The sequence below is a fragment of the Malaclemys terrapin genome, chromosome 2, assembly GCF_027887155.1.
Source record: "Malaclemys terrapin pileata isolate rMalTer1 chromosome 2, rMalTer1.hap1, whole genome shotgun sequence".
NCBI classification, from domain to species: Eukaryota; Metazoa; Chordata; order Testudines; family Emydidae; genus Malaclemys; species Malaclemys terrapin.
Window position 1 is genome coordinate 215750553 of NC_071506.1, and position 15619 is coordinate 215766171.

The 15619-nt window shown below is 39.2% G+C and overlaps 2 protein-coding genes across 11 annotated transcripts in view; both read left to right on the top strand.

Annotated features, from left to right (window-relative positions):
* Window positions 1–6312, top strand: part of SLC4A7 (solute carrier family 4 member 7) — a 162616-nt gene extending 156304 nt beyond the window's left edge. For 9 of the 10 annotated variants that reach the window (XM_054019935.1, XM_054019924.1, XM_054019929.1 and 6 more), the window contains one exon: window positions 1662–6312. In XM_054019935.1, coding sequence (XP_053875910.1) covers window positions 1662–1743 — 82 coding nt within the window. In that variant the 3' untranslated portion in view covers window positions 1744–6312. The remainder of the gene's footprint in view (window positions 1–1661) is intronic. The other variant, XM_054019931.1, reaches the window with a different exon arrangement.
* Window positions 6313–7751: 1439 nt separating this feature from the next.
* Window positions 7752–15619, top strand: part of NEK10 (NIMA related kinase 10) — a 168916-nt gene continuing 161048 nt past the window's right edge. Inside the window, exon 1 of the mRNA XM_054019936.1 lies at window positions 7752–7799. The gene's annotated coding sequence lies outside the window, so the exon portion shown is untranslated. The remainder of the gene's footprint in view (window positions 7800–15619) is intronic.

Below are 15619 nucleotides of genomic sequence, written 5' to 3' on the forward strand. Positions count from 1 at the left end.
TACAGATCCTTTGTCTGACACCCCTCCTTAGAAATGGGACTTCACAATCCAACTGCATAGGCACAGAAACTTACTCAGTAGGCTTGCATACTCTGAGGCCTGGTCCCCACTAAGTCCCCACTTCGGACTAAGGTACGCAAATTCAGCTACGTTAATAACGTAGCTGAATTCGAAGTACCTTAGTCCGAACTTACCGCGGTCCAGACGCGGCAGGAAGTCTCCCCCAGTCGATGCCGCGTACTCCTCTCGGCGAGCTGGAGTACCGGCGCCGACTGTGAGCACTTCCGGGATCGATCCAGGATCGATTTATCACGTCTTAACCAGACGCGATAAATCGATCCCAGAACATCGATTGCGTGCCGCCGGACCCTCCGGTAAGTGAAGACAAGGCCTGAGTTCCACTGAAGCTGAGGACCATACAGTTTACTGTTTCCTTCCTCAGGCACAATGTGACAGTGAAAGCAAGTAACAGAGACTTTGCAAAGTAACTTCCAAACCAGTCACATTTCACTCACAGACCAAGCACAAGAGAGATACTGATTTAAGAAAAAATAAAAATACCTGCATTCAAATCCCTGCCTCAGTTTCCTTATCACTCTGAGAGCCCTTTGGGCTTTGGTCAGTGTCTCCTAGGGAACCCAAGATCCTTCCTTCTCTTCCTGCACAGTTTGCCTTCTAGTTCTTGTTGCTTATAAAAAGGCCATTGAAATGACCCTTCTTTTATAAAGTTCCAGTTTTCCCTGCTAAATGACTGCTCTGAGCTGCTTGAAGTTTCTTGTCAGGTAATCTGTTGCTTAGTTAGGGCCTACCTGAGAAAGGACTAGAATCATAGAATATTAGGGTTGGAAGAGACCTCAGGAGGTCATCTAGTCCAATCCCCTGCTCAGAGCAGGACCAACACCAACTAAATCATCCAGTAGTCATCCAGACTACTTTGGGTGGCAGCCAGCTCATTATTCATGGGGTCTTTTATTTGAATAAAAGAGTTTAGGTGAACAACTCCTGATGGTTCTCCTTTGTTAACCCTCCACTAGGCATAAGTATTTCTCCAGACATCTCCTGGAATCCCAATCCAATATGGAGGTTAAAAGGCAAAAGATTAGGCACAGTACAGTTTTACAATCAAGATGGTGTTCACAAAACAAAATGGAGTTTGCAGATTGTTATGGATAAATTCAGACCTATTCTAATCCATCAAAAAATGTCTGTGATATAAATTGAATTTATGACAAATGTTTCTCCCTCAACCCCCACACCTCCGAAAAACCAAAACACTTTTCCCACTTTCATATAATTAACAAAATTAAATTTCCCTTAAAATAATTAAAGGATGTAAATACTATTGTTTGGTACACATTTTAGTGTCGATACGTTTAAATGGCAAAATGCATCATTTTCTGATAGGGCAAATCACAGTTCACAAGAATCTTACTATCAGGGTTGGAATGCAATAGCAGAATGGCATGCAAGATTTTACTTTTAGGGTTGTTCGCAGCCTTTTCAAACTAGTACTGTGTGTATGAGATTTTTATTATAAATGCATCCATCTATAAAAATCTCTCAAACTTTGGATGCTTGCATGCTAAAGTTTGGAAGTGCTTGGCTTAATCTTTTTGTCAATTTTTTTGGAGACCATAAACCTTTGTCTTTACTTTCAACAGCCCTGAGAAACCAGAAAGTGTGAAAATAAACATGGAAGATTCACCTATAATGAAGTATGTGGATGCTGAAACATCATTATAGAACGAAATCAAGGGGAATTATGTATGTCTGTGTGTTTGTATATGTATATATCACTGTAGGATATCATACCATTGAATGGTGATTTCCATGTTTCTTTAAGAAGTATCACATGTTTGACTCTGCAGTTATTAGCACTGTAGATACTATACGTGTATAATGAGATGTTCATACAAGTAAGATGGGTGGTGATCACTCCTCAAATATTTATTTTATTGGAAATTTTATTTTCATTTTTTAAATAGGAAGATTGAAACGAATGCATATTCTTTTTGGTAATCAATATGTGCATAAATGTCAAATCAGCTTTTGCTGGTAATTATTGGTCCACATTACTTAGTATGTTGTAATATGTCTCTGTTGTAACTTCTTCTGCTACAGAATTTTGTTTTCAGTGCAGGCAATTACATTTGAGATTTTTTGCAGGGAAAGCACAGATTATGTCAGTTTCCATAGAACAAATGTTAATGTGCCATTACATAAACTGCATATTTGACTTTTCTCCACTATATGATGATGATCTCACTGGATTCTGTGATTCATATTTCCTGGCATTGGCCTTTCAACCATAAACTGATACGTGATGTAGTCCTTAAAATATATATAATGCTGTTCCATCCCCTTTTTAAAAAAAAATCTATTCTTCAAATCCTATTATATTACTCAATAGCAATACGGGTCCTCTTTAAATGTAGTTTTAATCTCAAATCAGTATTTGATATTTCTGGAAGCTCAATGTTTAAGTAATGTAAAATAGATCTCTAACAGAAATAATTTAGTATGTATTTGGTTTGGTTGATAACTATTTATTATAGCACATTATATTATAGTCTTGAACTCTTAGAGATATGTTCTCTTCTCCCTGTGCATGCATAACTTCTGTTGTCAATAATGGAAGACCCATGTTCTCAGAGAGGAGACTGGAGCCTTTCCAGCATCTCTTGTCCTCATCAGAATGTCTTTTTCTTGAATTAGGCTTTATTCTTTTTTTAATTTATAAAGTGTTTGACTAATTTATCACCAGTTGGTTATAATTCTGAGATAGCTTTATGACCAGTATTTTATGGATTACAAATTACCTTGGGTTTTGTGTTTACGGTTCTGATTCTTTCCATTTTAAAGGGCATATTTGGTAGCATATTAACCTCAATTTTTTTAAAAATGTTTTATTTATTTTAATTGGTATGAATCTTAATGCTGTGTAAACCAAATTTGAAAAAGTTAATATTTGTATACTAAAGTAAATTTGATTTATTAGGGCCCTCGGACATATAGATGGAACACATCAACTGCATTCTCAGTGAACTAAGTTATTGTATTGGTATCTCTAGCCCCTGCAATGTTTAGTGTGAGCATTTGTATTTGAGGAAATGTTATAATTTTATGTAAAGATCAAAATCTTGATCACATACCTGTTTTCACTGTTGATGTTTTTTGCCTTATTCTTGGGGTTTTTTTGGTGTTACTTTATTTTCTCAAATGATTTATCTAAATTTTGAGCTGCTAACAGCATTTGCTAGGCCCATAATAGTTTTAAGTACAAACTACATATATTAAAAATAGAGGGCACTATTTTCAAAAGCACCCACCTTTGGCTTAAATCTGCTGCTCCTATTGAAATTAATGAGAGTTTTACCTTTGATTTTATGCTTCAGCTCTCATCAACGTCAAAGGGAGCAGAATTAAGCCAAGGCAATGTTTTTCAAAATACTACTTAACGTGGAGCTGGGTGCTGGCAATTTGGGGTGAGGATAATTTTACAATAAAACTAAAAACAGTAATTTGGTATAGTGGAAATATTGCTAGTGGCATTAAAGTTACACTAAAAAGTTAAACTTTACATAGATTACCATCCCCTTTAATTGTAATCATGATATAGTAAAATGGTGCTGCTGAGGTTAGGCTGAATTCCAGGGGAAAAAAATAAGTTTTTTGACACAATCAACAATACAAAGCAGTATGAGTAATGCTATGCAAACTGACATCACAATAATGGCTAAAGTCTCAGCAAAATCAAATAAGGTCTGCACTATCAATTTGACTAATATTGAGTCAGGAACAGTATAGGTGTTTCTTCATTCCTGGGTGTTTGTATGGCCTGTTTCTTAGCCTGAACATATGCTCCTTCAAGGAACATGTTTTTCCTCTGGTTGAAATAAGATATATAGTAGAATTATGGCTCTCTCTCCCAAATTCTCCTCAAACCTCACAAAGAATGAAGTCCATGTCTGCAAGTCAACTCTTGACCGTTAAGTATCTTCTTTCTGATATAGTCAAGAAGGAGAATAAAAACTCCTCTGCCAGTGTACATAGCATTATCCACAGTGCTTTTTTACTTACTGGTCTTCCTTTAGCATTTTATTTTTCCATGTCCACAGCTGCACAACAGTTTCCAAAGACCCAAACCGACATCACAGGTCTTGAGATTTTTAACCCTTTAATGCCAGAGTTCAGGGTTTCATGACACTGAACATTTTGCATCTGGTTTCCATTGCCAAAGGGTTAATAAGTTTTGGCTACTTTACAGGAAGTGGGTATTTTTCTATTTAAAGTAAAAATTTGAAATTTTCTTAGAATCACAGTATTCCTTTGATTCTGTTGAATAATGTAAATAATTAATCAGTGCCAGAAATACCATGACTTGCAAAGTTGTTTACATTTTGTTCCAGTGTTCTTGGTTAATAATGTGTTATATTCTCACTTCTTTTTAACCACTGGACATCAGAATCAGACATGGTATTACATGCATAAAAACCCAGTGGTAACTTATGTTTAAGTAATTTACTGCTTATTTTTTACTTTGTATAAATATTGTTTCCTTCTCTGCATTCAAAAAAAAAATCATGTATACAGTTAAAGTAAAATAGTGAAGGACATAGTTTCCTGTACTTATATATATATATAAATGTTCCCTTAGTAGGTGTAAATGAGCAGTGATAATTACTGTACACTGAGTTACCTTGGGGTAAAACTTAAAATTAAGCCAATATTTTTCCATTCTAACAATGGAATAAAATAAACAGCCCTGCACTTTTTAGATGCCTTGTTTGCCAGGGATGGAGCTTAATGCTACTGTGTATCTGGCTGCAGAGCCACCTCAGGAAATTCCTTTTGATCCTTTTTAATTTATTTATAAAGATGTATGTTTACATAAATATAGGTCTTAATTTTGACCACTCAATTCAAATATCCCCTAAAAGGTCTCATTTACAAAGCAGTCATTTTTAAACATTAACTTTAGAAAAACTCATTTTTAGTATTTTCTTATGTATTACAAGAAACACATTTCTAATTCTGTTTTAGATGTGCCCAAGTTAATTATACTTTCCTCTTTGTTTTAATGTATATGTTTTTTTAAGTAAAAAATGCAAAATGTTCCAGGTTGCCAAGTTTATCATCACAAAACTTGTAGGACAAAACTCAGAGCCACTAGTGTTTTGGGTTTTTTTCAGCCAAACGTATTAACTATTTCTCTTACGTTTAACAAAACCTCTCCCAGTATCTTTCATTTCAAATGCATTTATCTATGTAAACAGTAGTTTTCTAAAGTTTTCCCTTTGCAAAGGCAGATTCAAAGTGCTATCAAATATCACTGTAATAAATAGGTGTAATGTAACAGAGCCTGTAGCATAACAAAGGGTTATATATTGTACATAAATTCTGTAAATGCAAAGTAACTTAATTGGTTCATACTGTTTTAAATTCACAAACGTAGAATGTGTAGGGCATTAACACCACATGTTGATTCTAATTTGCTTTTGTTTCATATGATTAGTAATTCAGTGTTTTAAAATTACTCCTCTAGGTCACATCCATTATTTAGCATAGTACGAGTGTGTGAAGGGTGGCTTGTTTATATCAACAGTAATTTATTTTATAGAAAATAAATTTAAGACTACAGGCACACAGTTTTGAGTCTATGAAAAAGTAGTGTTATAAATGCAAAACAAATTTGCCTAGTGATTTTAATTAAAAATGAATTTTATTTTGTAACTTTTTTTAGTAAAATTGTTAACTGTAGGAAAAACTTTTAGTTGGAATTGATATTAACCTAAAGACTTTTTCATATTGAATTTAGTACATATTGACACTTATTTGGAGTTCTTGGAGTAATGTGTCAGACATCCAGGGTTTTTCTAAATAGTGACTTATTGGTAAAAGACGACATGGCATTTATAACCTTTTTTTCCCTTCTGTTGTTATGTGATTCACATTGTTTTTTATGTCTTCCAATGTTCAGCACATTTAACTGAACAACATTTTTAATTTTAATATTCATTATATTTGGTCACTTGTGATGTAATTACATACAATACAGTTCCAACTTTTTATGACTGCTTTTCTAAATAAAAAAAAATGCTTTTACTTTTATAATAAAACCCGAAGCAAGTTAAACATTATTCCAAATGGAGAAACAATGTTTTAAGTTTATATGAAGTACACAAAATTCTCTGCCGTCTCTAATGTAAAAAGATCCAGCCTTTGTAATTTGTTTAATTGTGATTAGAAGAAAGTTATTTTTTGTAATGTTTCAAAAAGTTGGCAAAAGCAATAAAAATCTACTGAACTGAATTAGATGTTTTAATTTCTACTTCCATGCAAATATGTAAATGTCAAGTACAGGATTAATGGCACTGATTATAAAGCTGTTCCAGTCTCTCTCTCTCTCTCTCTCTTTGGTAAGGGACAGACAGCCTTAAAAAATAATGTGTTGCATCTGCTGACATTTGCAGACTTTTCTGATTTATGGAGTGATGTGTGTGCTCTATTTGTCTACACATGAAAGTTATTCTGGAATAACTCGATGTGTGCACACATTATGGAATAGCTGTTCCTGAATAACTATTATAGAATAACTCCATGTGTAGACAGAGACTAAATATCTGAGCAAATAATCTATATCTGTTGTGCTGTAAATGTGCCAGAATTAGTCTGTATTTTATGACATTCTGACAGAATGATTCTGTAAGTGTTAAATTTATGACTTTCTAACCAGATTTAGAAATTGCCCAAATTATGAGTACTCAATCAAAACTGGATTAGGTGTGTTAAAATGAAATAATCAAAATTTCCAACCAAATAACCAAAAAGACTATGGCTTCCAGGGAAGACAGGTTTCTTCTGATTTACTGTGTACAGTAAATTTCAATACAGTAATTAAAAGCATGCCCCCATGTACCTCCACCTTCCATTATAAATACTTATTTAATAAATACATACTCTTTATGAGTTGGATAACTGCTGTGGATTGAAAAGCTGTGTAGATGCTATGTAGATAATATTTCGCCAAGTTGGGTTTTTTTTTTGGGGGGGGGGGGGTAGACCTTGTAGTGGTTGAGTTGCAGGTCCTGTAACCGCTTGAACTAACTCTATGGAAATTTTAAAGGCGGTAACTGTTGGTGGCCCGGAGCCTGGCTATATTTAAAGGCAATAAGCTGCGAATAAGCATAGCTATTAGAGTGTTTTAGAGCGGACCCCTTTGGGGCGTAGTCCCGCTCTGAATGGGATTTGTGTGCCTTGGTTCAGCGGGACCGGGGTCGGAGCGCTTCCAGCGGCGGGGACCCGCGCGTCGGGGCGAGAGCGCTGCTCCCAGCACCCTGCCGCCCCCGGGGCGCTGAGGCGGCCGGAGCAGGCCGGGTTGCCTCACGCCTCTTTCCGAGCTCGCCCAGTGCCAGGGCCGCTTCGCTCCTGGGCCCCACTTGGGGGAAGCCGCTGCCCTGCACCCGCTCGGGGCCCCTAGCCCCAGTACGGTGACCCGATCCCACCGAGTTACTTGGCCGAGCTTGACCCCGGAGCGTTGCTGTGGCCATGGCAACAGCGGCGGCGTTTAGCTGTCTCTATGGTGCCCGGCACCTTGTAGCAAGGAGGACTGCGATTGGATGGGGAACCCGGTGTCTCCGAAGAAGGAGTGATCTGATTGGCTGCGATGCTGTCAGTTGATTTAAAAAAAAACAAACTCGGGGGCTGCGGCAAGAGGAGCGGGGCCCGGGGGGCGCCGGAGCGTAGCGAACAGAGACTTCCCCGAGGATTAGCCCCGCGCCACCTCCCGCCGCCGCGCAGTGAGTAGGAGGGAGCCCGCTGCCGGGTTGGGTAGGGTGAGGGGCGCCGGGGCCCGGCCATAGGCGGGTAACGGGACCCTCCCCGCGGGGCGTGCGCCCCTCCCCCGAGAGAGGCCGGGAAATAACTGGCCAGCGGGACGCTGGACAAAGCGGCCGCCGCCAGCGGGACTGACCCGAGGTGCTGGTCAGCAGGAGGCCGGTGTGTCTTGGATCGCAGCAGGGAAGGTGGCGGGTCCGAAAACAGGGAGGTCGCTGCCCCTGTCCCTTCTGTTTGCGAGTCCTCGGACGGGGATCGAGCCCCCCTCAAATTGGGCTGGGGGAAGAGCCATCAGACCCATCAGACCCAGGCCACAACTGAACAACGGGGACGGCAGTGAGATCAAAGGCTGAAAATCAGGGATCCGGAGGGGGACACCCAGCAGAGAACCCTTGACAGCACCAGCTGCTTCTCCCATCTCTGAGGTGTCTGGACACTGCCCAGAGGAACTCTGCACAGAGGTCTGATTGGATAAGGGATGCCCCTGTCCCTGCCGATCGGGGGAGGGGCCACCCGAGGGATTCCCTTTTAGTTCTGAGCTCTACCTCACCGGAGATGTGTTAACAAGTTTGGCGGAATGAGAGGGACTTGGAGAGTTTAAGGTTAAATACACACAGTTTCTGCATAGCATTTCAAACTGGGTTTGAAAAAGCAGCAGGAAAAAAAAAACAATCTGATAACTTTTTGCAAGTACACTTCTACCCCGATATAACGCTGTCCTCGGGAGCCAAAAAATCTTACCGTGTTATAGGTGAAACTGCGTTATATCGAACTTGCTTTGATCTGCTGGAGCGCGCAGCTCCACCCCCCACCCGGAGCGCTGCTTTACTGCGTTATATCCGAATTTATGTTATATCAGGTCATGTTATATTGGGGTAGAGATGTAACCCCTTGAGAATATGTACAAACTCAGTCTGAACAGTCTAAAAAAAATAAAGTAACATCAGCAAACTCAAGGGAAGATATCTGAGGTGAGTTGGACCAGCTAATAGAAGAGAACACTGCTAAAATAGAGAGTCTATAATATTTTTACCTGCTAAACACAATCTAGTTACATAGTTCTGCCCCCATCTGACCCGAAATCCCAGTTGTGGAAATTGAAAAGGGACCAAATCATTGATGCTTTAATCTATCATCATAATTTCCAAACCTCCCAGTCACCAACAGCATTCCCAAAAAGGTCTGTCTAATGGTTAAAGCACAGAAAATGGATTTAAGAGAGTTGGATTGTTATCCCTGCTCTGTCACAGTCTTGCTGTATAACTCTCTGCAACCGCTTAACCTCTGTTGCCACATCTGTAAACAGTGATTTACCAGGATAGACTCAGGCAGGATCTGGGACTTGTGCTGGATAAATGTGCACATGAACCCACAGTACTCGGATTGAATTATTTGTATGGAGGGAGAATGTTGGATTCCACCATAGGAACTAGGGAGATTGCTTTGGAAGAACAAAGAGCCAGCAGTGCCATGAGCATATTGATTTGTTATGGGAAATCTAGGCCTGTTTAGGCTTAGTCCTTTGCTGGACTTAAAATTAAAAAGTTGTAGAGCAGTTTTTGAACTAAGGGCTGAGGGAAAGCCGACAGGTGCGGAGGAGCAGGTGGTTCAGACAGAGGTATCCCTTAGGGTATCTATTAATGGAGATTCTCTATGTCCTAGTGAGGAGAGGATGGAAGATGATAAAATACAGGTAGGATCTGACGAGAAACAGTCAAATGAAAAAAGTCCCATTCAGTTACATCATATAATGGCAAACAACTAAAAAATGACAAGTTTTTAAAGTGCTTATATACAAATGCTAAAGTCTAAATAATAAGATGTGTGAACTAGAGTACCTTGTATTAAATGAAGATATTGATATAATAGGCATCACAGAAACTTGGTGGAATGAGGATAATCAATGGGACACAGTGATACCAAGGTACAAAATATATCAGAAGGACCAAACAGGTCATTCTGGTGCAGGAGTGTCACTATATGTGAAAGAAAATGTAGAATCAAATGAAGTAAAAGTATTAAACAAACCAAACTGTACCATAGAATCTCTATGGATTGTAATTCCAGGCTCTAATAATAAAAATATAGCAGTAGAGATATATTACCGACCACCTCACCAGGATGGTGATAGTGACTGTGAAATGCTCAGGGAGATGAGAGGTTATTAAAATAAAAAACTCCATAATAATGGGGGATTTCAACTATCCCCATATTGACTGGGTACATGTCACCTCAGGAAGGGATGCAGAGATAAAGTTTCTTGATACCTTAAATGACTGCTTCTTGGAGCAGCTGATCCTGAAACCCACCAGAGGAGAGGCAATTCTTGATTTAGTCCTAAGTGGAGCACAAGATCTGGTCCAAAAGGTGAATATAGCTGGACTGGTTGGTAATAGTGACCATAATATAATTAAATTTAACATCCCTGTGGTGGGGAAAACACCACAGCAGCCCAACATGGTAGCATTTAATTTCAGAAAGGGGGACTACACAAAAATGAGTAAGTTAATTAAACAGAAATTAAAAGGTACAGTGCAAAAAGAAAGATCCCTGCAAGCTGCATGGAAACTTCTTAAAGACACCATAATAGAGGCTTAACCTAAATCTATACCCCAAATTTAAAAACATAGTAAGAGAACCAAAAAGGTGCCACTGTGGCGAAACAACAAAGTAAAAAAGCAGAGAGAGGCAAAAAGGCAGCCTTTAAAAAGTGGAAGTTAAATCCTAGTGAGGAAAATAGAAAGGAACATAAATTCTGGCAAATGAAGTGTAAAAATAGTGTAAAAAGTGTAAAAATTGGAAGGCCACAAAAGAATTTGAAGAACAGCTAGCCAAAGACTCAAGAAGTAATAGCAAAAAAATTAAGTACATCAGAAGCAGGTAGCCTGCTAAACAACCAGTGGGGCCACTGGACGTTCGAGATGCTAAAAGAGCACTCAAAGACGATAAGGCCATTGCAGAGAAACTAAATTAATTCTTTGCATTGGTCTTCACTGCTGAGGATGTGAGGTAGATTCCCAAACCTGAGCCATTCTTTTTAGCTGACAAATCTGAGGAACTGTCCCAGATTGAGGTGTCATTAGAGGAGGTTTTGGAACAAATTGATAAGCTAAACAGGAATAAATCACCAGGACCAGATGGTATTCACCCAAGAGTTCTGAAGGAATTAAAATGTGAAATTGTACAACTGTAGTATGTAACCTATCATTTAAATCAGCTTCTGTACCAAATGACTGGGGGATAGCTAATGTGACGCCAATTTTAAAAAAAGGGCTCCAGATTTGATCCCGGCAATTACAGACTGGTAAGTCTGACTTCAGTACCAGGCAAACTGGTTGAAACTATAGTAAAGAAGAGAATTGTCAGACACATATATGAACATAATTTGTTGGGGAAGAGTCAACATGGTTTTTCTAAAGGGAAATCATGCCTCACCAATCAACTAGAATTCTTTGAGGGGTCAACAAGAATGTGGACAAGGGGGATCCAGTGGATAGAGTGTACTTTGACAAGGTCCCTCACCAAAGGCTCTTAAGCAAAGTAAGCTGTCATGGGATAAGAGGGAAGGTCCTCTCATGGATTGGTAACTGGTTAAAAGAAAACAAAGGGTAGGAATAAATGGTCAGTTTTCAGAATGGAGAGAGGTAAATAGTGGTGTCCCCCAGAGGTCTGTACTGGGACCAGTCCTATTCAACATATTCATAAATGGAAAAAGGGGTAAACAATGAGGTGGCAAAATTTGCAGATGATACAAAACTACTCAAGATAGTTAAGTCCCAGGCAGACTGCGAAAAGCTACAAAAGGATCTCTCAAAACTGGGTGACTGGGCAACAAAATGGCAGGTGAAATTCAGTGTTGATAAATACAAAGTAATGTACACTGGAAAACATAATCCCAACTATACATATAAAATGATGGGGTCTAAATTAGCTGTTACCACTCAAGAAAGAGATCTTGGAGTCATTGTGGATAGTTCTTTGAAAACATCCACTCAATGTGCAGCGGCAGTCAAAAAAGCGAACAGAATGTTGGGAATCATTAAGAAAGGGATAGATAATAAGACAGAAAATATATTGCCTCTATACAAACCCATGGTACACCCACATCTTGAATACTGCATGCAGATGTGGTTTCCCCATCTCAAAAAAGATATATTGGAATTGGAAAAGGTTCAGAAATGGCAACAAAAATTATTAGGGGTATGGAATAGCTTCTCTATGAGGAGAGAGTAATAAGACTGAGACTTTTCAGCTTGGAAAAGAGATGACTAAGGGGAGATATGATTGAAGTCTATAAAATCATGACTGGTGCAGAGAAAGTAAATAAGGAAGTGTTATTTACTCCTCATAACACAAGAACTAGGAGGTCACCAAATGAAATTAATGGGCAGCAGGTTTAAAACAAACAAAAGGAAGTCTTTTTTCACACAATGTACAGTCAACCTGTGGAGCTCTTTGCCAGATGATGTTGTGGAGGCCAAATCTATAACTGGGTTCAAAAAAGAACTAGTAAATTCATGGAGAATAGGTCCATCAATGGCTATTAGCCAGCATGGGAAGGGATGGTGTCCCTAGCCTCTGTTTGCCAGAAGCTGGGAATGGGCGACAGGGGATGGATCACTTGATGATTACCTGTTCTGTTCATTTCCCCTGGGGCACCTGGCATTGGCCAGTGTTGGAAGACAGGATACCGGGCTAGATGGACCTTTAGTCTGACCCAGTATGATTGCTCTTATGTTCTTACGTTAATACTTCCGTATCTCACAGGAGTGTTGTGAGACTTCAGCAATGTTTGTAAAACACTTTGGAGGCTTGGGACCGAAGAAGTGCAAAGTGTTGTTTGTTAGTATCAGGTTTGCTCTAATATACAGTATCAAAACTCCTCTAAATAAATGATTAATCCAAGTTAAATATTAATAAAATTACACCTGCAGGTCTGTAAAAATACTTAACATAGATAAATGTGAAGACTTTTAGATTGATACAGTTTGCAAAAGTCATTGAAAATAGATGAGTTCCTCTTTAAGAATGCCTAAATGGATACATGAGCTTGGAATCTTTTGGCAAACATTGTCCACAGGGCCCCAAGTTTAACTTCCTTTCTCTGGGTATTATAGAACCACTCTTCATTCTAACTGGCAAAGAGGCAGTGAGCTCAGAGTGCAGAGCAGTATTTTTGATGCTTCCCATGTCAGGGTTCATCCTTTTTTCTAACCTATGGGCATTATATTTGTATATAGCTAGTTTGTTACTTTTTAAAAAAAGGTATACTGATTGCTATACATTTAAAATGCCAACCCTACCATCACTTTGTCTTTTTGTTTGCATTTAATAACTAATTCAAAGTTAAGGTTCTTATGTTTACTAGCTTGTCACTGTGATAATTCATATTGTCAAAGCTCTGTGATGCCTACCCCGTGGTGCATGCCATTTGTTAATATAAAAGGAAAATATGTATATGTATCAGGTTGTCAAGGAAGAAAAATAAATCCTTTCATGATAAATATTAGCTATATGAGGTGGCATAAAAAATAATCTGTCCTGTATATTTTGAAATAGTGACTTACTGACAGGCACCCATGACCACAAAAGAAAAATAAAAGCAATGAAATAACAAAGGCAAATAAATAAGCGACTCTCAGGACTTTCTCAAATCAGCTGTTTGGTTCTCTTCTAATTTCCACTCCTTCCTTTCCTTGGGCCCAATCCTATAAAGTGCTGACAACCTCCTGAGATGCGCTGACCACCCTCATCTAGTAGGAGTGGGCCTGGTTCATATCTCTGTGAACTGGGCAGAAAGCTGGACTTTGATTCAGAGCTGAATTGGGCATTCCCTTAATGAGATCTACCCTTTTTGTAGTCCCTGACTTTGACACTCTCAACTTAAAAATGTATATGTTGCAATGAACACATTTCTATACGTATGTTACTAAAAACATCTTGGATTCTTTTTCCAGAACCTCAACTACCTCCTCCTGTAATAGACCTATAACCTCTGACTGAATTACTGAAGTCCTCATATTATGATTTAAAGACTTAAAGTTACAGAGAATCTGCCATTTACTCTAGTTTAAACCAGCACGTGACCTGTGCCCCATGCTGCAGAGGAAAACAACCTCTCCCCCAATCTGACCTGGGGGAAAATTCCTTCCCAACCCAAAATATGGTGATCAGTTAGACCCTGAGCATGATGCAAAGCCCATCAGCCAGACAGCTAGGAAATAATTCTCTCTAGTAACTCAGAGCCCTCCCTATCTAGTGCCCCATCTCCATCCATTGGGGATATTTGCTACTAGTAGTCGAAGATGGGCCGTATGCCATTATAGGCAATCTCATTATACCACCCTCTCCATAAACTTACAAGGCTCAGTCTTGAAGCCAGTTAGGTTTTTTGCTCCCACTGGTCCCCTTGGGAGACTGTTCCAGGACTTCAGTCCTCTGATGGTAAGAAACATTCACTTAATTTCAAGCCTAAACTTGTTGATGGACAGTTTATATCCATTTATTCTTGTGGTAACATTGGTGCATAACTTAAATAATTATTCTCTGTCCCTGGTATTTATCCCTTTGATGTATGTCTAGAGAGCAGTCATATCTTCTCTCAGCCTTCATTTGGCTAGGCTAAACAAGCCAAGCTCCTTGTGTCTCCTCTTATAAGGTACGTTTACCATTCCCCTGATCATCCTAGTAGCCATTCTCTGCATCTGTTCCAGTTTGAATTCATCTTTCTTAAACATGGGAGACCAGAACTGCACACACTATTCCAGATGAGGTTTCACCGGTGGCTTGCATAATGGCAATAACACTTCCCTATCTCTACTGGAAATACCTCACCTGATGCCTCCTAGGATTGCATTAGCCTTTTTCATGGCTGCATCTCATTGGTGGCTCATAGTTATCCTGTGATCAGCCAATACACCCAGGTCCTTCGCTTCTTCTGTCACTTCCAACTGATAAGTCCCCAGCTTATAGCAAAAATTATTGTTGTTAGTCCCTAAATGCATCACTTTGTACTATTAAATTTCATCCCATTTCTATCACTCCAATTTTCAAGGTCCTCCAGATCTTTTTGTTTGATATTCCGCACCTCCTCCATATTGGCAATATCTCCCAACTTTGTGTCATCTTCAAATTTTATTAGCACATTCGCACTTTTTGTGCCAATTGTGACGGGTTGGATCACAGAAACTCCCTGGGAGCTGCCACCTGATGTGCCAAGACTACTTCTTACCCCTGCCTTCCCTGCCAGCTCAGGACTCCAGCACCCCGTCTTGCTGAGCCAGACACACCCGTCTGCTCCAACAAAGACCCAGGGTCTGAATTACTTGCCCCAAAGCTGCAGGTTTACCTGAAAGCAGCTAACAGAAGTGTTCCCGTCTTTAACACTCAGATGCCCAACTCCCAATGGGGTCTAAACCCAAATAAATCCGTTTTACCCTGTATAAAGCTTATAAATTGTTTGCCCTCTATAACACTGATTAGAGAAAGATGCACAGTTGTTTGCTCCCCCAGATATTAATACATACTCTGAGTTAATTAATAGGTAAAAAGTGATTTTATTAAATTCAGAAAGTAGGATTTAAGTAGTAACAGACAGAACAAAGCAAGTCACCAAGCAAAATCAAATAAAATGCGCAAATCTATGTCTATTCAAACTGAATACAGATAAGATCCTCATCAGTTCCAGAATGCTCCCTTTTACAGACTAATCTCCTTTTAGCCTGGGTCCAGCAATCATTCACATCCCTTGCAGTCACTGCCCTTTGTTCCAGTTTCTTTCAAG